At 38.5% G+C, this 20,954-nt stretch overlaps 1 protein-coding gene across 1 annotated transcript; it reads left to right on the top strand.

The window, feature by feature from the left end:
* The first annotated feature begins 493 nt into the window (after nt 1-493).
* On the top strand, nt 494-16,448 carry NDC80 (NDC80 kinetochore complex component). Its single transcript, XM_057397569.1, has 17 exons — nt 494-683; nt 1,746-1,856; nt 2,323-2,409; nt 3,113-3,236; nt 3,357-3,529; nt 6,015-6,117; nt 6,919-7,008; nt 8,079-8,172; nt 9,295-9,401; nt 10,502-10,646; nt 10,924-11,129; nt 12,308-12,460; nt 12,732-12,821; nt 13,332-13,424; nt 14,369-14,499; nt 15,052-15,154; nt 15,516-16,448. The coding sequence occupies exons 2-17, from the start codon at nt 1,756-1,758 to the stop codon at nt 15,636-15,638; spliced, it is 1,923 nt and encodes a 640-aa protein (XP_057253552.1). The 5' UTR covers nt 494-683; nt 1,746-1,755; the 3' UTR covers nt 15,639-16,448.
* The last annotated feature ends 4,506 nt before the right edge of the window (nt 16,449-20,954 follow it).

Below are 20,954 nucleotides of genomic sequence, written 5' to 3'. Positions count from 1 at the left end.
CCGCTGGGTTGATGAAGCCGCTAAAGGCTCATTACGGCGGTGAGTAGAAAAGGGACTACCCTCCATTCTTGCCCCTCGCTGTACAGGGAGAAAAACACCAGAACTTATCACCGCACAGCAGCACCTCAGCCGCTTATCTTCACTGCTCCGCCACACCTGAGCCCCTCCATCTTGTTGTACGGCCACGACCTTTCCCCCTAGGAGCTTCCGAGGGAATCCGTCATTTGTGTGTGAGAGGCCAGTCAAACGGAAGTGACACACCACTCTCCATGTCTTTTCTCCCGTTACCCTTCTTCGTCGCTCCTCTATGACATAGGCGCTGCGGCGCGCTAAGTGACGTCGGCGGCGGGTACATTTGAAATCGAGGGGATGCCTTAGGCGCCGCTCGCCGTAACGGTCGGGTTGCTGTGACGGGATTCTCTGTGGTGCAGGCCTTCCTCACCGAGGAGAATAGGGGCGCGCCGCGCACTGGGAGAAAGCCGGGGCTTTGGGGAGGCTGGTCCCGGCTGCGGCGAGTGTCGGGGTGCTGGCGTGTAAACGCCGCTAGCTTCTCTGTTTGCCTTTGATCCGGATTTAACGCGCTGTTAATGCAAGTGGAAGCAGTTGGGTCCAGTTCTGCCGTGCTCCTTCCTTTTTGTCTGCTGACGTGTGGACTAGCAAACTGCTCTTAAACCAGCCATTTGGTATGTTTGTGAAGACAATTTACTGTCTGCTTTGCGTCCCTGGTAAAGGAATTGTAGATTCTTGTATGAGGTCGTGGGTAAGCCACCCTGTGAAGTGGGCCTAAGCTAAACTGTCATGGATTGAGAACTAGAAGTGGAACTAGAAATGTGATTGTGTAAACACAATTTATATTAATAATGTGTTCGGGTAATGTTTGTAATGAAGGCTTTTTTTTTTATTACTTATAATTCAATCACTTGAGCCCATACCAAACTAGATACTCTGTAGAGGGCAAAAGTTGGCATTTTTTTTCAAAATTAACTCTACCTCAAAATTCCGCTTAATGCCACTCTGGGGACAGTTCAAGGCTTCCAGTTTGATTTCTATTTTGTGTGGGTAGTCTGAAGATAGCCATAATGCTCTATCCCTGGAAGTGTTCAAGGCCAGGTTGGACAGAGCCTTGAGCAACGTGGTCTAGTGGGAGGTGTCCCTGTTCATGGCAGGGGGGTTGGAACGGGATGATCTTAAGGTCCTTTCCAGCCCAACCCATTCTATGATTCTGTAATGTTATTTTAGAATAGGCTTTCTAGTCATTGTGCTATGATATCGTGAGATCATTTTGCAAAATCAGTAAGCAGGCTCAGAATTAGGGTCTAAGGAATAAATGAAATGTTAGGAACAGTCGTCATTTTAACATGGCTTTCCTCCCAGCTGATTAGACTGAAAAACTTCTTAAGCCATTTTGCTTTTGGAACTTGTAGGCTAGAAGTTACTACAGATGAGTAAAGGCAAAAAAACGGTAGGTTTTCAACCAGCACTGGCACTTTTATCAATAAAATAGCTAATTTGAAAGGCTGTGGCTGCTGCTATGCAGTTCTGGAGAGAGATACACACTTTTTGTGTGTGCGTTAATTTATATTTTTTTTAGGAGAACCTAATATTTTTTAAACTGTCAACACTAGTTGGTCCAAGGTACAGTTCTATTTGTTTGTTTTCCTCCTTTCTAAAGTCATTGTGATGATTAAAAAAGTAAATATTCTTGGATCCTGCATTTTCTATTACTGATAGGTTTTGATTTACAGTTTAATCACAATGAGACGAAGCTCAAGTATTGCTGGCAGTGCTGGTCGGCAGTCTATGATGGCACTGCGAGTGCAGGACAGCAACAAGATGGGTCTTCAAACACCTCAGATGTAAGTGTTGCTTATCTTGCTAAGAATAGGGATATAAAACTAAGTCTAAAGAGATTTACTGTAGTGTGTTTCGGTGTCGAAGTAGCAGCTGAAAAAAAACATGAACAGCAAAAAGAAAACTTTCTGCAGCTAAGGACATTTGCACAAGTGATCCAGTTCTGCAAAAAAAAAAAAAAACTTTAATCTATTTGTATACCCATGATACATCTCAAATTGTAACACTTTTCTATATATATTTCTTTAGAGGTACTGAGGGGGAGGGCATGTGTATGAAATGTGTACTTGCATATCTTGCAGAAGAAGTCATGATTTATTGACAAATAATGCATTACGATCAGTTGGCTTTTCTGAGATGCTGATATGCTGAAGATGCTTAGGCTTATATGCATGTGTTTATAGTTTTCTTACATGAGCAAAAGGTGAAATGGTAGAAATATTCACTTGACTCCTTCTCCCTATTCCTCAGGAAGGACAGAGGTATGTTTGGGAAGCTGAGCATGAGCAAACCTACACCTGGAACTTCGGAAAGGAAAGTCAGCTTTTTTGGCAAGAGGTATTAGGAGCTTTAGATCTCTGTAGTGTAAATTAAAACAATAACACTCCCACACCATTTTGTATTCTTTCTCTCTTGATTGCTTTTCATTACAGCGAGTAATGGACCTTAGGCCAGCAACTCTTCAGGTCTGCCATCCTCCATTCTTTGATCACTAAACAATGATGTTGTGGAGTAGGAATTGCTCTGAGAGCTGTTTTTCCTCTTGGGAATGATAAGCATTGGAGACCTTAAGAGATCATCCATACATTTGCCTGTTTAAGGAAGAACAGTGTCTTCAGTACACTCTGCTTTAGGTTCTCCTAGTTTCTGAGATGCAAACCTTCCAAAGTCTATAATCTTTCAGCTTAGTTTATGGTTTTCTGTGTTCTGGTGTCTTGCAAGGATCTTCTTTCGTAGGACACTGCTGTTGCAGGGAACTACTCCTTTTAAATATTCCTTAAATGCTTTAGTCTTTATATTTTGTTCAATAAACTGAAGAAAATATTCACCTAGGATGCAGTAATACCTCTGTTGAATGTGTGCAGCATTGATTCCAGGTTCCTGTTGTTTTTCCAGTCATCACAGGGAGAAACTTTCAGGCATCCCTTTATATAACAGATGCAAAAGAAACATAAAAATAGCAATTGGAGTGACTTAAGTACTTAGGGAGTCCTTCTTTATTTGTATTGTCACAAGAACTGTATCTATTTTTTGTTCTTAGAACTAGTGGGGTTGGAGGCTCACGCAACAGTCAGTATGGTGTGTTTGGTACAGAAAAGATCAAGGATCCCAGGCCACTTCATGACAAGGCATTCATCCAACAATGTATCAAGCAGCTTTGTGAGGTAACTTTTAAACTTATTCTAAATGTATGTTGTTAGGCATAAAAGATGCTAATCAGAATATTTATTTTTCATGGTTTCAACTTTAGTTTTTTAGTGACTAATATGCCATGTTTCTTTCAGTTTCTTGCTGAAAATGGTTATGCCCATAATGTTTCCATGAAATCATTACAGTCTCCATCCGTTAAGGACTTTTTAAAAATCTTCACTTTTGTCTATGGATTTCTTTGCCCTTCTTATGAATTGCCTGACTCCAAATTTGAAGAGGAGGTTCCCAAAGTTTTTAAAGAGCTTGGGTAAGATTATTATTATTAGTCTGTTATGCTGAATAGATATGACACAGCTAGAAAATTAAAAGCTAAGAATTCTGCATGATAGCTGGGGAGAATGCATAGGCCTCATTATTCTTCTGAAACTACAATGTTGTGATTACTTTGTTTAATTTTTGTTTAGCTCCAAATTTACTCTCTGGAGTAACTGATTCTCTGATTCTCACTTTACTATATGTTTTGTATTTGAACATGCAGAACTTCAGGTTGCTGGAAGCTTGCTTTGAAATGTAAAATCTAATTATTTGTCTTTATTTCTTTTAAACTTTGAAAGACAGACACAAATCTTCTACTCTCTTGAAGGGTTCAAGGCCAGGTTGTATGGGGCTTTGAGCAACCTGCTCTAGTGGAAAGTGTTCCTGCCTATTGCAAGGGGGTTGGAATTAGATGAGCCTCAAGGTCCTTTCCAACCCAAACCAGTCTATGATGCTATGAAAAGCTTTTTAACAGACTGTTCTGGTTAATTCTGTTAAAATCAAAGAACTAAAAAAAAAAAAAAAAACAAACACTACCAGTTTCAGAATGTTTGATTAGTTAAAAATAACTTTTCCTGTAATTTCTCTGTACGCTTTTGAAGCAGAGAGTAGAAATAATAAAAATGACCACTGAGGTAAAAAAAACACTAAGTAGCTGGATGTTGTAATCTCATTCAATAAGTGTTTGGAATCAGTAATGCACCAACACTTTCCAAGAAAGAAAATCCTCTATTTGTTGATCATGGTGAATTTTTAGGTCTTATTAAAACAAGTGAAGTGTAATTTGCTAGTGTAAATTCAAGCCCATGATGGTGTCAAAGCACCAGGACTCCTTAGATATAGGTATAAATCTGTTCTGTTCACTTCTTGGTATTTTAATAAAATCTGGGTTTAACCTATAACATTTGAAACTGCTGACCTAGCTGAGATGTTGAAAAGGAGGTTCTCAAGAGGCTCCACTCTGCTGCGCCAAGAGTGTAATCCTCCATGAAAAGACTTGTTTTGAGACCTCACTTTAAGTTTTCTTTTGAAAGCTAGAAAACAGACTTAAGTAATTAATTTTTAAAGATTCTTAGCCTGAATGGCTTGTGAGCACTTATTTATAACTATCAGTTTATCGGTAGCTTCCTGTTCTATGTTCTTAAAACAATTTTGGGCAGCAGTCAGTCTAAAGACAGAATAAAGTCTGCACTTCTGTGCTCCTTAACAAACAGAAGATTGAGATCATCTCTGTAATTAGCATGTTGCATGTTTTTAGCATGTTAATACTTTGATATGCAACTGTTCTAAAATTTATTTCTGTAATTGCATGACATTAAGCTGATAAACAGCTGGTTTGTTTTCAAAGTGCCTTAGACCCCAGAAGCAAGAATCTTGCCCTCTAACAACAGGACTCCTGTGTATCAATTTGTTTTCATATGTTAATAAATCTTCCAGGCTTGCACACCTATTTTGGAAGTCTAAACATCATCTATTGACTATTACTTCCTCCCTCATGTTTGCCTTTCCTTTGAGGTCTTTGTCTCATCATGAATCACCTCATGCTTACAGGTTACCCACTCCTTCTTCCTTAGTACTGCAGTGTCCAGCCCTCCTCTGTAAGAGAGGCTAAGGAGTGTATGAAGGGACTAAGGACTGTGTGAAGGAATAGTTTACATTGCTTTTGTATGAGGCCTTAATTGTTCCTAATCTTTAAATATGCAAAAGTCCATTTTTTTTCAATCATTTCCTCGATAGTGAGCCAGTAGAGGGAGGTGATTGTCCCACACTGCCCTGCCTTTAATATTGTGTGCAGTTTTGGGTACCTCAATATAAGAAAGGCATCAAACTATTAAAGTGTGTCCAGAGGAGGGTGGCCAAGATGGTGAAAGACCTTGAGGGCAAGACTTATGAGGAGCAGCTGAGGTCACTTAGCCTGTTTAGCCTGGAGAAGAGAAGGCTGAGGGATGACCATTGCAGTCTACAGCTTCCCCAAGAAGGGCAGCAGAGGGTGAGGTGCTGATCTCCCTTCTGGTGACCAGCAGTAAAACACAAGGAAATGGAATGAAGCTGTGTCAGGGGAGGTTCAGATGGGAAATTAGAAATAGACTTTTCACCAAGGGGACTGTCACTTACTGGAACAGGCTCTCCAGGAAAGTGGTCACAACACCAACACTGTCAGATTTCAAGGAGCATCTGGAAAATGCTTAGTCATATGGTTTAGTTTTAGTAGTCCTGCAAGGCGCAGGGAGTTGGACTCAATTCTTATGGGTCACTTCCAACTTGAAATATTCTTTGAATTACAAAATAAACCCATGGTAATTGAATAAAATAGTGTTGTAAGAACTTGGCTTACCTCCTTTGATGTACAGTATAAAGTACAGTTGAGTTTGTTCTTCATCTGTGCATTGATCTACATGTAAGTTGTTGTTTTCATGTCTACTTGTTTATCACTGTTTGCCACAGCTATAAAAAATGTATTTTCTTTGGCCTTGTAGGTACCCCTTTGCTTTGTCAAAAAGCTCCATGTACACAGTGGGAGCACCGCACACGTGGCCTCAGATTGTGGCAGCTTTGGTGTGGTTAATTGATTGCGTCAAGGTAACATTTGTCCTTTTTAAGTCAAATGTTTCCACATTTGGGGCTGGAATGTTTGTTTCAATACAGATCTCTTAAATGCTTTCTAAATATTTCTTTGATATTTATATAAAGAAAAAAAAGTAGATGTTCTTACCTGCTGTCTGGGAGCTAGTCCTTAGCCTTACTTTTAGTATTGAGTTTTTAATGTTAAGTTACAGTGTTTTTTAACTGTGTGCAATGGATAAATTTGTGTATGAGAGAGGTGGAAGGAGTTGATAACTTACATATAAAAATGTGAAAACGTAGTGGGTGTATTCGTGCATCTTCAGTGCTTATCATCTTGTGAGATCTGCCATCTTCTCCTACATTTGAAATCTAAAGATGGAATTTTCAATAGCAATTATTCAAGTGTTGTGCGATCATTTTACAGAATGGGGTAGGTTTGTTTGGGAGCAGGTTTTTTGTTTTCTAAAGTGTTAACTCTGCTGCTGCCAGCTCAGGTCTGAGCAAAATTTGGAATCTGTGACAAGTTCACTGCTGAATTGGTCACACGTAAAAATACCATCTTTTATGCTGAAAAGATACATTTGGCTTAGTAAGGCAATTTGTCAGTGTTGAATTTGGAGTTAATGTCTCTTCGCCTTTTAAGTCAACTAAACACAGGTTTATACCCTGATGTGATTGGTCACATTCTGAAGCAGCATCTTTACACCCACTTGCTGAAATCCTAATCCAGTGTTACTCTGCTTCTTATCATGAAACTAATATGAAAACTAATGGAAATCTTCACACTTGCTCTTTGTATGCACCTGTGCCTTTCAGCTGTATGCTGCCGTGAGGGAAAATGCGCCATCATTTGATGACGGACAGAACAGGGGAGGGGAGACAGATGATGGAATTGTACATAGTAAGGTACCATGGTTATCAGAGCTGTTCAACTGAATTTTTCCATATGCTGTAACAACACAAATATGAGACAACAGTTTTATCTGAATTTATACATTCTGTTCTGATTTATATTCACAGAGTTCTCTAGGAAGTATACTATCGTCATATAAAAAGCCTGATCAAGTAGTTTAACAGTGTAAAGACAGTGACTTCATCATAAATTTGGTGGTTCTTGCAGATACCTACTCAGTTCACCATTTAAAAATCGGTTGTAATATTTAATTTTCGAGCCACAGAATAAGGTGGCAATGTAATTCAGGCACTTAAAAATCTATCAGCTTGCTTTCTGTCAGATTTATCATAGATTATTAGTACTACTCAGATTTAACTCTGGGTCAGCCCACAACAGATGTTTGGAAGGGATTATACGATGTGCCAAAAAATCAAATTGTAATTTTGGACTAAGGTTACAAATCTAAAAGTTGACAAGTAAAAATGATTTAAAACTAAATGTGTGCTTATACCCCGATACATATGCACATATGTTGAAACAAAATTTACAATACTGTTGTAATTGCTTCTGAAAGATCTGTAATTTAAAGTCTCAAGTAAATTCTCGCATAACCTTTCTTTAATTCTAGATCAGTACTCTTGACATCTGCATATCTCAAGTATAGTGGTCATATTTAGGTTTGTTAAACAGACCTACCATTTTCCTAAACGAGCATGAAAGCATCATGTGCTTCAAGATAATAAATTCTTAAATGTTGTATCTACTGTTATTGTTAGGTACTGCAGAAAAATGTATCGAGTATTTCCAGACCTTTCTTAATGTGAATTCTAGATGTTGCCTCCTGCCAGGATATAATCTGTTGACATTCTATGTTTTAAGGGAGGGAAAAATGTTGAGGTTTTGGGGGTTTTTTTGTTTTTTTGTTGTTGTTTTTTTTTTTTCCCTTAACGGAAGTGCAGTCAAACCAGTGAAAGGTATTTTTGATGTCAGTTCAGTCCCATTGGTTGAGTAGATTTAGACTACATAGATATTTTACAGCCCTCTGAATTGTTGAAATGAAAACTTTTTAAACTGTTTTCAGGTTTTTATGGATTATTGTGTGAAGTGCTACGAGCAATTCATGAAGGGGGGAGATACTTTTGAAGAATTGGATGCAGAAGTGCAGTCAAAATTAAGTAAGTTTTAATGAAGTGTTTGTGTTACTGGTTTCTTTCCTCCTTGTAAAGTGAGCAAAACTGCTGCAAGTGAAAATAATCTGAAGGAGGGGAAGCCAAAATTCCGAAGTACTCTGACTCAATTTTTTTTTAATGCGTTTTTACTATTTTGGACAGATGGGTCATGCTCTACTATCAGCTATACCTGTACAATCCTGTTGTTTTCATGGCTTTGTGACAGCAAAGCAGTATAGAGTTCTTCAGATACAAATACCATCTATGCAGATGTTCTTGTTTATCTGACAAAATTAACAGTTAAAAAAGAAAAATATTACCAGAAGGTGCACATTTGATGAGTAAGGAAGTTCAGCTTCTAAAAGCCTGAGAACAGCTTGTAAGTGTTCCAAACCCTGTTGTTAAGGTTCCCGTGTATGATCCACCATGCAGCCATGCTTATCTTCAGGGAGATGGAAAAGTATTAATTTTTTTTTACTTATTCATTTCATCACCTACAGAAATGAAAACAGAATATGAGAACAAGGAGGAAAAGTAGTTCTTGCTTTGTGGCCTACTATGAAAAGCCAGACTAAGGACACTTCTATTGCAAGCTGTAGTCATCAGTTGGAGAGATTACAAGCTACCAGATTGTTGCTAGATATTAGTAGGAAAAAGTAAACATGGCATTGTTTAGCAAACACTGAAAGAAGTAAGGGAAAAAGATGTCTCAAGAGGCAAGGAAGTATGTGAATGAGAAAGGAGTATACAAATCAGCCTACCTTCTAAACCTGGAATAGATGGAACTTGCCTAACAAACACTATCTTGTACTGTGGGCTATATGACAGTTTGGAAACTGATCTCACATGAGCGATTTTGACCTCTTAAGAAATAAGTTTTTCAGTCCTCACTTTGTATCTTGTTTTTTGGGGGTTTTTGCCTATTTGCTTTGTAATGGAAGCCTGTGTGGTTTTTCTGATGGCTTTGTTAGTTGCTTCGGTTGGGTTTGTTTGTTGGTGGTTTTGTTTCCTTAAAATAATTGTCCAGATAATAGGTATTTACCGAGCTGAAGCTAAAGCACAGATACTCGGGTGATGATTTTCAGTGACATTAACTTGTAACTTCCATCCTCTTTTCTAACTCCCCAGAGGATCTATTTAATATAGATGAATTCCAGATAGAAAGTTTAGCAGCTGACAACAAAAGGCTTCACGAAGAGATTGCAAGACTAGAAAAAGAAAAGGAAAATGAGCCGGTTAGTAAAATGTGTCTATACTTGTTTATATGGTGGAGTTGCATTTTCTGTTATTGACCACTGTTGATTGTTGTCAAGCAAAAATGCTGATTGTATATTAAAAAATGGAAAATTATTATCAGTGCTCTAAGAGATTTTAATTAGGCTGGGTTATTACAGACTCTATACCATTGTAGTACAAGGTATTTACTGTGGAATTTTCAGTCACTGATATTATGCAGGTATTTTCAGTTAACAAAATCTTACATTGATTGAAATGTTAATAAAATAGTTGAACCACCTTTTTTTTTTTTTTTTTTCTGAACTTCAACATTGTTTCTTCAAAACATGTTGGTATGAGAGCTCCTTAGGGGTCAGAAGAACTTTTTATAAGAGCAAGTAGTAATACGACAAAAGGTAGTGGCCTCAGACTGAAAGAGGGTAGATTTAGATGAGATATTAGCAAGAAACTCTTCACTATGGGTTTGGAGAGGCACCGGAACAGGTACCCAGAGAAGCCATGGCTGCCCTGTCCCTGGCAGTGTTCAAGGCGAGGTTGGGCGGGGCTTTGAGCACCCTGTTCTAGTGGAAGGTGTTCCTGCTCATGGCAGGGGTTGGAACTGAGTGATCTTTAACAATTCCATTGACTCAACAGTAACAATATATTTTAGGGAAAATTTCTTGTTTGAAAAGTTGAATTCTGCTTTTTAATACATCAGGAGTTCAAAAATGCTGTAGTGGCTGTGCAGCTGGCTAATTGAGACTCCTGGCTACTGTGCAAAAAGTGCTGCTTGTGTTCCTAGCTTCCTGTGGATTTCTGCCCTTTGTGTATTATTATACTTAAGCTGTGAATTACCTGTAGTAAGAAATTTATTAATGCAATGCCTGATGCAAATCAAAGACTAAACATAGGAACTAAGGTACAAACCATATTTTCAAACCTTTTTATTGTTTAAAGATGCTTAACTTGACTCTGCTGTCACAGGTAAAATTTATTAAAGTTCTTTAATTTTATGTTTATACTATTGAAGTTGACCAATTAACTTATTGTCTTGTCTGGAAAGCAAGATCATTATTTTAGATTAAAATAATAATGGCTGTTCTTTCAATCCGTTTACTAGGATCGTAGAGTATCGCTACGAAATGTGAAAGCATCTCTTCAATCAGATGTCCAGAAATACCAGGCTTACTTAGCTAATCTGGAATCTCATATAGCCATCCTTGATCAAAAAAAGGAAGGTGTGAATGAGGAAGTTGAGACAGCAGGTAAGAAGGTTTTGGTCACAAATTCAATAGTGAAGCTAGAAATAGGTTTAAAATAATTCTAAATCTCAGTGTCAGAACAGAGAGATACTTAGTGTGTGAAGATGGCACAAATAACTTTGCAAAATGGATTGCTAGTAGAGACTGTTTTTTGGCTGATAGCTGCTTGTACATTGGAGTAATGACATACGGTTATTTACTAATAAAAATACACAGAGATGAAGTTTAACTATATAGGCTGGTATTTTACATACATTTAACAAATGTTTTGTAAACTTAGAAATGGAAGTAGAAGCAATGAAGCAGGAGAATGCCCGGCTCCAGCACATCTTTGATAACCAAAAGTACTCAGTTGCGGACATTGAGAGAATAAATCATGAGAGAAATGAGTTGCAGCAAACCATTAACAAGCTGACTAAGGAAGTAGAGGCAGAAGAACATCAGCTGTGGAATGAAGAGCTGAAATATGCTAGGAGTAAAGAGGCGGTATGTGAAAACCCTATTACACTGAGAGGTGGTTATCAGTTTTCATCATACAAGCTTAAACCTAGGACTTGGACTATTGCTAACATCTTTCCTAAGTAATCTTAACAGCAGCATAGATATGTCTTAATAGCCTAAAGTGACAAGAATGGCTTCTCTTTACAATCTTGCTGAAAAAACACGAAGTGTTTGTTTTGTTGTGTTCCCCCCGTTTCTGTTTTGAGCATAATGGAACTGTATTCTTTCCTTTTTTTTTTTTTTTTTGCCTGCATCGTAACGATGCTAGAATATGCACCACTGTCAGGTCTCACTGTTAAGGCATCAAGAACTTTTATAACATTAGCAGTTTCAGGCTAATATTAAAATTTCAGGCCAAGGAAGTAATGCAAAATTAGAGCTTTAAATCAGTATCCGCATGCATTTAGGACCAGATTGATCCCTTATATGGAAGGTCTAATAGATTTTAAGGGACAAATTCAGTTCCCTCAAACAGATGAAAAGATATGGGCCTGTAAGTGGTGGGATTTAAAAGCTTCTGCTTTGCTAGATGGAGAACTAAAGAACTTGCATTTGGCAGGGTTAACTTTTATCAAACACTTGCTCAGTATGAAGAATTTAACTTAGTGATACCAAGTATGAAGCACATAACTAAAAAATATTTGGGTTTTGGTGTTTTCATGTAAATGGTACTCATTAATCAGAACATAGAGCATTTAATAAGCTTTGGCTAGCGGTGTGCTCAAGTGTTATTAGGATATGTGGCCTTTCCTGTCAAAACTAACAAGGAAAGCATATCAACATGATGACTGATCAGTTTTAGTTATTTGTATTATTGTCAAGCATGGTTTTCCTTCCTTGTTAACTAATCCTCAAAGCTGAGGCAGGAAAAAAAACAGCAGATGAGTAGGGGAAAAAACACAGGTGAAACCATTCAGTCATACCCATATACACTGGAAACCTTCAAGAGCAAATTCTGAAACAATCATAAAACAGCACTTAATCCAAGCAGTGCAAACTGCTGGACTGTCAGTACATACAGCTTTTGCATACTGTGGCATGACATGGAGTCATGTTTCTACACAGCAGCTCAGACACCTGTTTAAAGCTCTATATGTATAATTTTTGCAAAGCTTTTCATTTATATTTTCTGTATTATTTTTGCCCTTTTCTCCTCTGAATAGATCGAAATGCAACTGGCAGAGTACCATAAACTGGCTCGAAAGCTGAAATTAATTCCAGTAAGTGCTGAGAATTCCAAAGGCCATGACTTTGAGATTCAGTTTAATCCTGATGCAGGACCAAGTTGCCTAGTCAAATACAGAACTCAGATCAAGGTGAGTAGACCCAACACTAAATGTTTCTGTTACAGCTCATAAAAAAAAAAATTTCTTTGGAAATGCTGGAAAGGTCTCTTAACCTCTCAATGAAACTTAATTGAAAAAGCTTGTGATGCATTGCCATTATTGCATTATAATATAGGAAGGAAAATTGCTGTTGAAGGGTGTAGCAGCCTAAATAAAAAAAGGAGAGGGAAGAGATATACTGAGGTACATCTTAGTTCAAACTAAAAAACTGCATTAACCATATCTTGTATGTGTATTACAGGGTCCCCTTATGGAGATCATAAACCAGACTGAGGAAGAAATTAGGAAAGCTACTCAGCAGAAAATGGCTTTGGAAGATACTTTGGAACAGGTCTGTTGGTTAATGAAGATTAGGACTAAGATACTGTAATGTCACCTGCTGTTCTCATTTGGCCTTTTGCATGGGTGAAGTGTGGTATGGTGGGCTGGTTTTTGTTTTGATTGGTTTTGTTGTTGTTGGGTAGGGGTGGATTTTTTGGGGGGATGGAAGGGGGGTGCTGTGAGAAGATTGCTTTAATTATAGTGGAACCTAAAAGTTTCTGTGAGACTTAGGGTCTCCTTCTGTTGCTTTAAATAATATATATTCCCTGCATTGAAGATTATGCAGTTTACATGTATTTGACCTTAAACATTGGAAAGATTTTGTTTTAATAAGTTGCCTGTTCCACTCTGTTGTGTGGCTTACCATCACTGACACGTTGTCATGAGGAAGATTTTTAGCAATAGTGGTTTCAGGATAGTTTAAATATTTCTTGGCTACCACGTGTTGCTTGTGATGGCATGGGTTTATATGCTGGAATTCTTTTTGAATTATATTTTATCAGTCATGTTTTCATTTTAGATGAACGTAATGGTAGCAGACAAGAAAAGCAGTGTGAAAATGCTAAAAGAAGAAGCTGAAAAGCTGGATGATCTTTACCGTCAGAAGCTTAAGGTAGAACTTTTTATCAGTTGATGACAATCTATCCTTGATGTCCTTAATCTTTATACATAACTTTTAGGTTTGCATTTTTGTTTGGACTTCTGGCCTTGCCTCGTTGCATTCCTCTTGCAGGGTTCTCTAATTCTTTTCAGAAATATTTCTGTGCTACCTTAAGTGAGTCAGTTTTCACTTTCTTGTAAGAGAATCTGGCATCATACTTCGGCAGATTCTGTAAGTCATGAGCTACTATGTCCAGTAATAAAACTAGTGGCAATCATCTCCTGACCTCAGGATTTCTCAAAGCATGTGCTTGAAGGAGATTTTAGAGTTAACAGAATCTGCCTTGTCTATTCAGAAGGAGATTTTAGAGTTAACAGAATCTGCCTTGTCTATTCAGCTCATATATAATAAATACAGGTTTTAGTAAACATGTTTAATCACATTAAAAAGTAAGGAAGAAATTATTTGACTAAAAGCACACTAAGTGTTGTAATAATATAAAACTGTTGCTTTCTTGATTTCTCCCCCCCCCCCCCCCCCCCCCCGGTGAGGGAGTGGGGGAGTGGACCCTGTCCTAAATGGCTGCTTCAGTAGCTCCCAACTATCAGTATGGCTTTGGTGAGGCTGTGGTGCCCAGGAGAAAAATGCTTTTTGAATTAATCTATTGTTTCACATAACTGCTCTTCTAAATCAAATTTGGGAGCGATAACCACAAAACAGGGTTATTTCATTGCTAATGTCTGCTTAGGTGGCTGAGGATGATCAATTTAGTTTATACCTGAAACTTTAGGTTTGGGGGATGTCCTTGTGTTCTTTTCTCAGTTCTGAGTTTGGAGTTACTTGTTTGAATTCTGAATTCAATTATCAGAATGTAATTGGGTAATATAAATGAGGGAAAAAATCCTAATTATTCCTGATTTATGCAATTTATTTATTTTTTTCTCTTATGTTTACAGGAGGCAGAAGAGGAAGAGCAAAAATGTGCAAGTGAACTGGAATTGTTAGAGAAGCATAAGCAATTACTTGAGAGCGGTGTCAATGAAGGTCTCAGTGAAGCCACAGATGAATTGCATGATCTGCAACGAAAGTAAGGCCCATAACTTCTAGTTGTTTGTGTAGTTTATTTTGGGATTTATGTGTTCTAAGGATAAAGACATTTTCTTGAATCCTAGCATAAAATTCCTTGCTGAGCTGGTATCCATTTCAGTATATTAACTTCACAAATTCACAGTTGAAAGATTTTTCTCCTCCACATTTACTGTTTTGCTAGAATATTTCTCTGCTGTATCAGAACTCCTGATACCCATGTAATTTTTTTTTTTTCCATATATATGGTTGTAGTAAAGAAATCAGTTTGTTTCTAAACTTATGTGACAGCTACATCTTTACAGGCCTACAGTCTGGAAAAACTGTTCTGACTCTATTCTGACTCTAAGGCACTTTGTTTCTTACTGGTTAGCACAATATGGTCCTTTTTCTTCTAACTTGGGTATTAATAAATAAATCTATATCGGTTCAAGTTGAGACTAAAGAAAAAAGTTATGGCTAATGATGACAATATATCAGAGTTGAAGTGATTGTTTTAGATGTCAGGAATTTAATAATTATGGACGTGACTTCGAGTGTCTTTACTTTTCAGGTATCAAGTTGTTCTGCAGACAAAAACAGAAGAGAGAAGGAAAGCCGGTGATAACTTGCATCGTCTTTTGGAAATCATTGCTAGTCATGTACTATCTACAGAGGTAAGCTAAAACTTGGTATTCCTAATTAATTCTTTCTAGAAACATCTGCAACTGCAGCTAAATGCACAGAAATTGGAACTTACTCTTTCCAATAGAGTAACAGTTATTTTAGAGCTGCTCCACTGAGTCTGTGGATTCTAGTTAAATAAATTTGTTCACAAAACCTTTGGCACAAATAATCAAAACTGATCATTAAATTTCAGCAGTAACATCCTGTCATGTTTAATCTGCTTCTAGCAGACAACTTTCAGTTAAGTGTTTAACTGAAATCACTTAACCTGTGCAATGACTGCTTAAAATGCTTTAGCAGAACCAGTTCAATAGAGACCATGATCTAATAAACTTTCTATAACTCTTCTAGAAATATCTTGAGGAACAGAATGTGAAAATTGAGAAAGACCATAAGGAATTCATGTCTGAAGATCTGTTGTCAACCTTGACAGGAATTCTAGACAGTTATAAAAAGAAGGCTGAAAGTCTGTAATTGCCAAGAAGGTGAAGATGAAACTTTCTGAAGCTCTGGTATGGTGCCTTCTGAAAGAATGAGTCTTTCTTGTGTTCAGCAGCAGAACTTGTTTTAAGTGTAAAGAAATGTTTTTTATGAATTTCCTTTGTTATATGGGCACAAATACGTTAAAAAAATTAACCAATACATTTACATTTTCTTAGGAAAGGCTTTGCTTGCACTTCCTCCTTGCTATGTATTAAACATGATTACAAACATTTGTTACAAGACAACTGTGGAACAACTAAATTTTATTTTTCTTTATAATAAAATCATTTCTCTCCTGGGAACATTAGTAAGATGAGTACTGTTAACTTGTTACAGTAACAAATCAGAGTGGACTTAAAGATGGAACCGCAAGTAACAGCACAAATGCAGAGGGTAATGACAACTTGAAATACTGCTACTTAGAAATAACTACTGTTTTTTTGTAAATGTGTAATATTTCTAACTGATTAAAGTTATGCTTTCTCTTTTAGAGTATAGCTTGTGCATTTCCTAACACACATATATAGTTAGCATGCATGCATGACTGCATATCCATCCCTAAGCCTTCCTTTTAGTAGCAAGACCAAATGTGAGTGTATTTTAGCCTCTATCTTGTTCAGTTATCTATGAAACTGCCCCGAGACCCCTCTTATATATGATATTTTTTTTTAACCAAAACCTCTTTGAAAAGATCAGTAGTTACAGTCTTGTAAATAGTCTAGAGAAAGATAATCAGTTTGAAAACAAAGTTCTGTCTCTAACTGCTCGTAGTCCCAGATGAAACCTCACTGTACTACTTAAATCTATCTCTGGTTTACACATTCAAGTAGGGCAGCCTGTGAATTCTGGCAGTCCAGGTAGTCAGTTGTAGATTTTGCTAATGTTAGATACATCAAAATGGTCCAAAATGAGTCTGCAATCTTAGAACAGTAGGACAGGCTCTGTTGTTTGTTTGGTTTTGTTTGGGTTTTTTTTCCTTCCTCAGGAAAGTAGCAGTAAAATTAGTGCATGGGGAAATACATTGAAGAAAATGTAACCCATCTCTTGAACATGTACTTCTTGTCAGTGCTGTGTGGAAGTAGTATCTTATCTACTCGGTATATACTTTTGTGTTTAAAAAAAAATAATAAAAATTCAGCATTTATTAATAATAAATAAAATTATTATTAATGAAAAATAATAAAAATTCAGTCTTGGTTAGTTTAGTTTATGGTAGCATTTTCTAATAAAAATACTGAAGTATTCCAGTGTTTTTCGGAGTTCACTGATTTAAAAAGAAAAAGATAGAAACAACTTTGCAGTCTGAAAAAAAAGGGTTTAGCAGCCAATAGCTAAATGACATTGTTCCTGAGATCTATAATGAGATACAATATTTGAATGAAACACAGATCCCTAGGATATACAGTAAAACTTAAGCTGGACCAAACCTTAATCTGAATGCAGGCTGCAAATTGAAACCAAATTGTCTTTAGTTCTAGGCTATTTTTGCAAAGGCTATACAAATCTCTAACATAGTGTGTGAATCTTCTGGCTCTGGTATAATTTGTTTCAGATATTATGATAATGATAGCATTATTTAAGCTTCTAACTTTCTGTTCTTTTGTTGTACTGCAGATTTAATTTGACAGCTATAAAAGTTTTCTGCCAGGTGGGTAGTGTTTCTGTTTCTTTCTATGATCCTCTTTCATTATACCTTTACAATTTTTTTTTCTGTAACACCCTAGTCCTTATCAAATCTCAATTCCTTCTCTTTAAAGGCTCTCTAAAGCAATATTCTTCTAATTGAGGAAAACTGTGAACAACACAAAAAAAATCATGTTCCTCTAAAATCTGTGTTTACTTGGGGGCTATTGATAGCTGTTTGTCTGTGCTTCTGTAACTGACTGTGCTTCTGTTCATTAGTATCCACGGGTTCTTTGCCATGTGAGGTAGTCAGTAAACTGAGTAAATGAAAGCAAAATAAATGTCATTTACAAGGACCGATACCAACCCAATCGTAATAGATTAAAGAATCAAGGTCATGACAACTTTTTCATGTACTGGCAAATGTAATATTCTGAAATTGGCCTTCAGTAATAAAAAGTCCACATTTATAATGCTGGCAAAATGTTCTTGTTATTGGGCTGTACTGATCTGTGTGTCAGTTAAACTGAGTTGACTCTAGAACCAGCTCAGGCTTTGACCAAGGGTCTGTAAAATACTATGGGGATTTTTATGTCGTAGCACAGCACCAATTAATATTGGCCAGTGTGTACGAGTGTGTGTTCACATTTTGGAATGGAGGGAATTTTTCAATGCTTCTTGAACACAGAAATATAGACTAGTTAGGGTTGGAAAGGACCTTTAAGATCAAGTTCCAACCTCCCTGCCATGGGCAGGGACACTGCACACTACACCATGCCCCCCAAGGCTCTGTCCAACCTGGCCTTGAGCACTGTCAGGGATGGAGCATTCGCAGCTTCCTTGGGCAACCCATTCCAATGCCTCACCACCCTTAGAATAAAGAATTTCCTCCTTACATCCAATCTAAACTTCCCCTGTTTAATTTTTAACCCGTTACCCCTTGTCCTATCACTACAGTCCCTAACGATTAGTCCCTCCTTGGCATCCCTACTGCCCCCCCTCAGATACTGGAAGGCTGCTATGAGGTCTCCATGCAGCCTTCTCCAGGCTGAACAGCCCCAACTTTCTCAGCCTATCTTCATACAGGAGGTGCTCCAGTCCCCTGATCATCCTTGTGGCCCTCCTCTGGACTTGTTCCAACAGCTCCATGTCCTTTTTTTATGTTGAGGACACCAGAACTGCACACAATACTCCAGGTGAAGTCTCACAAGAGCAGAGTAGAGGGGCAGGATCACCTCCTTCGACCTGCTGGTCACGCTCCTTTTGATGCAGCCCAGGATACGGTTGGCTTTCTGGGCTGCAAGCACACACTGAAGGTGGCTCATGTTCATTTTTCTCATCGACCAGCACCCCTAGGTTCTCTGCAGGGCTGCTCTGAATCTGTTCTCTGCCCAGCCTTTGCCTGGGATTGCTCTGACCCAGGTGTAGGACCTTGCACTTGGCATGGTTAAACTTCATGAGGTTGGCATCAGCCCACCTCACAAGTGTGTCAAGGTCCCTCTGGATGGCATTCCTTCCCTCCAGCGTATCAACCGAACCACACAGCTTGGTGTCATCGGCAAACTTGCTGAGAGTACACTCAATCCCACTGTCCATGTCACTGACAAAGATGTTGAACAAGACCGGTCCCAACACCGATCCCTGAGGGACACCACTCATTACCAGTCTCCACCTGGACACGAACCATTGACCACAACTCTATGCGTGCGGCCATCCAACCAGTTCTTTATCCACCGAGTGGTCCATCCATCAAATTGATGTCTCTCCAATTTAGAGAAAAGGGTGTCACACGGGACAGTGTTGATCGCATTGTACAAGTCCAGGTAGATGATGTCAGCTGCTCTGCCCCTGTCCATCAGTTCTGTAGCCCCATCATAGAAGGCCACCAAATTGGTCAGGCAGGATTTCCCCTTAGTGAAGCCATGCTGGCTGTCACCAAGCACCTTGTTGTTTTTTGTGTGCCTTAGCATGCCATCCAGGAGAATCTACCCCAAGATTTTGCCAGTCACAGAGGTGAGAGTGACTGGTCTGTAGTTCCCTGGGTCATCCATTTTCCCCTTCTTGAAAATGGGGTTATATTTCCCTTTTTCCAGTCTTCGGGAACTTCACCTGACTGCCATGATTTTTCAAATATGATGGACAGTGGCTTAGCAGCTTCATTCACCAGCTCCTTCAGGACCCGCGGATGGATTTCCTCTTGATCAGGCGGTCTGTAACAGATCCCCCCAGTAATTTCTCCCATCTCTGGTCTCCCTTTAACCTTGACCCACAAACTCTCTGTTGACTGATCACCTGTCCCCAGAATTCTATACTTTTCAGCCTATCCCTAACAGAAAGGGCAACTCCCCCTCCCTGTCTGTCAGGCCTGTCTTTTCTAAAGAGCCTGTAACCTTCCATTGCAACACTCCAGTCATAGGAGCCATTCCACCACGTTTCTGTGATGCCTGTTATATCACACCCTTGTAGACGTGCACGCATCTCTAATTCCTCTTGTTTATTCCCCATACTAAAGGCATTTATTTAGGGACATCTGAGATGAGCTCCAAATGAAGCCGGCTCATTTGCTGGAGCAGCTGAAATATATCTACATTGCTCTAAGCATTCATTATAGGTGCTGACAGCTGACTGGGTGTGTTGGGATGGAATGATGCTCCCCTCCCCAACACATCTAGTTTAAAGCATCCTTGACCAGCCTGGCAAGCCTCCTACCAAAACTGCTCTTCCCAGACCAGCTCCACCAGCTTCCAGTAGATCTGGCCTCCCAAGTTGCCTCCCATGTTCTAGATACCCAAAATCCTGACTATGGAACCACTGTTCTAGCCATTTATTAACCTGGCAAATCTGCCTAGCCTTTTTAAGGTCCTCCTTTTATTGGTATCCCAGGGAGGAGTTTGTTCAGTAATTAACAATAGCTGTTTTTCTTATGTAGATCAAAGAGGGAGAATTACTGCTGGTCTAAAAGAGATTTGGAAACAAGTTAAAGTGTTCTACAAGGTTGCTCAGGATGACACCTCATGGGGATTTGAAGAAATCTGGAAAAAAAATAACATCATGGCTACCCAATTTCTCCTGGTTAAAACAACTGCTCATAAGTGTGTTAATGATAATAGCTGTAGTCTTGATCACATGTATCTCTATTCAATGCTTCTTTTGGTGTTGTAAACAATCAATGATGAATTATGAAGAATGGAAGAGGAACAGATGAAACATCAAGTAGAAATGGGAAAATATGTTAGAAAGACTTTGAGTGGTAATGGAATTATATAAAATAGTTGCAAAAGAATTTGCAAAAGGAAGTAAAAACGGCAGGATTTAAGATGGACAAAGAACAGAATTAAGAGTAGCTCACTGTAAATAGAACAAACATTTTGCTTGTAACTAAGTGACCTGGACCCCAGGTAGACTCTATAACAATGATAAGGAAGAGAACTGTTCAGTTCATGTTTGGGGAAACCAGTTAGAACCAACTAAGGAGCTGGCAAATGGACAATAAGGCTGGCCAATTCCAAAGTTCAGCCAAAGGACGAACTGATGAAGAAGAAGATGGCGAAGAAACGACCACCAGGGGTCCCAAAGACCACTACCACATTATTGTGTGCATGTGGGAGTGAGTATGTATGTTTGATGATTATATAATCATGGCTTGTTTGGTGCTCGAGTGAGACGCGCTAGGAGGAGCTATCC

This window comes from Pezoporus wallicus, unplaced genomic scaffold (assembly GCF_028554395.1).
Source record: "Pezoporus wallicus isolate ANWC-B61680 ecotype Strahan unplaced genomic scaffold, APGP_CSIRO_Pwel_v1 contig_227, whole genome shotgun sequence".
Classification (NCBI taxonomy): Eukaryota; Metazoa; Chordata; class Aves; order Psittaciformes; family Psittacidae; genus Pezoporus; species Pezoporus wallicus.
Note: the sequence above shows the minus strand (reverse complement) of the source record. Positions and strands in the feature narration are given on the sequence as shown.

Coding starts and splice junctions, on each gene's coding strand:
- NDC80 (XM_057397569.1), top strand. CDS start 1,756: ATGAGACGAAGCTCAAGTATTGCTGGCAGTGCTGGTCGGCAGTCTATG. Junction 2,410..3,112: donor GTCAGCTTTTTTGGCAAGAG/GTATTAGGAGCT, acceptor TTTTGTTCTTAG/AACTAGTGGGGTTGGAGGCT. Junction 13,425..14,368: donor TTTACCGTCAGAAGCTTAAG/GTAGAACTTTTT, acceptor TTATGTTTACAG/GAGGCAGAAGAGGAAGAGCA.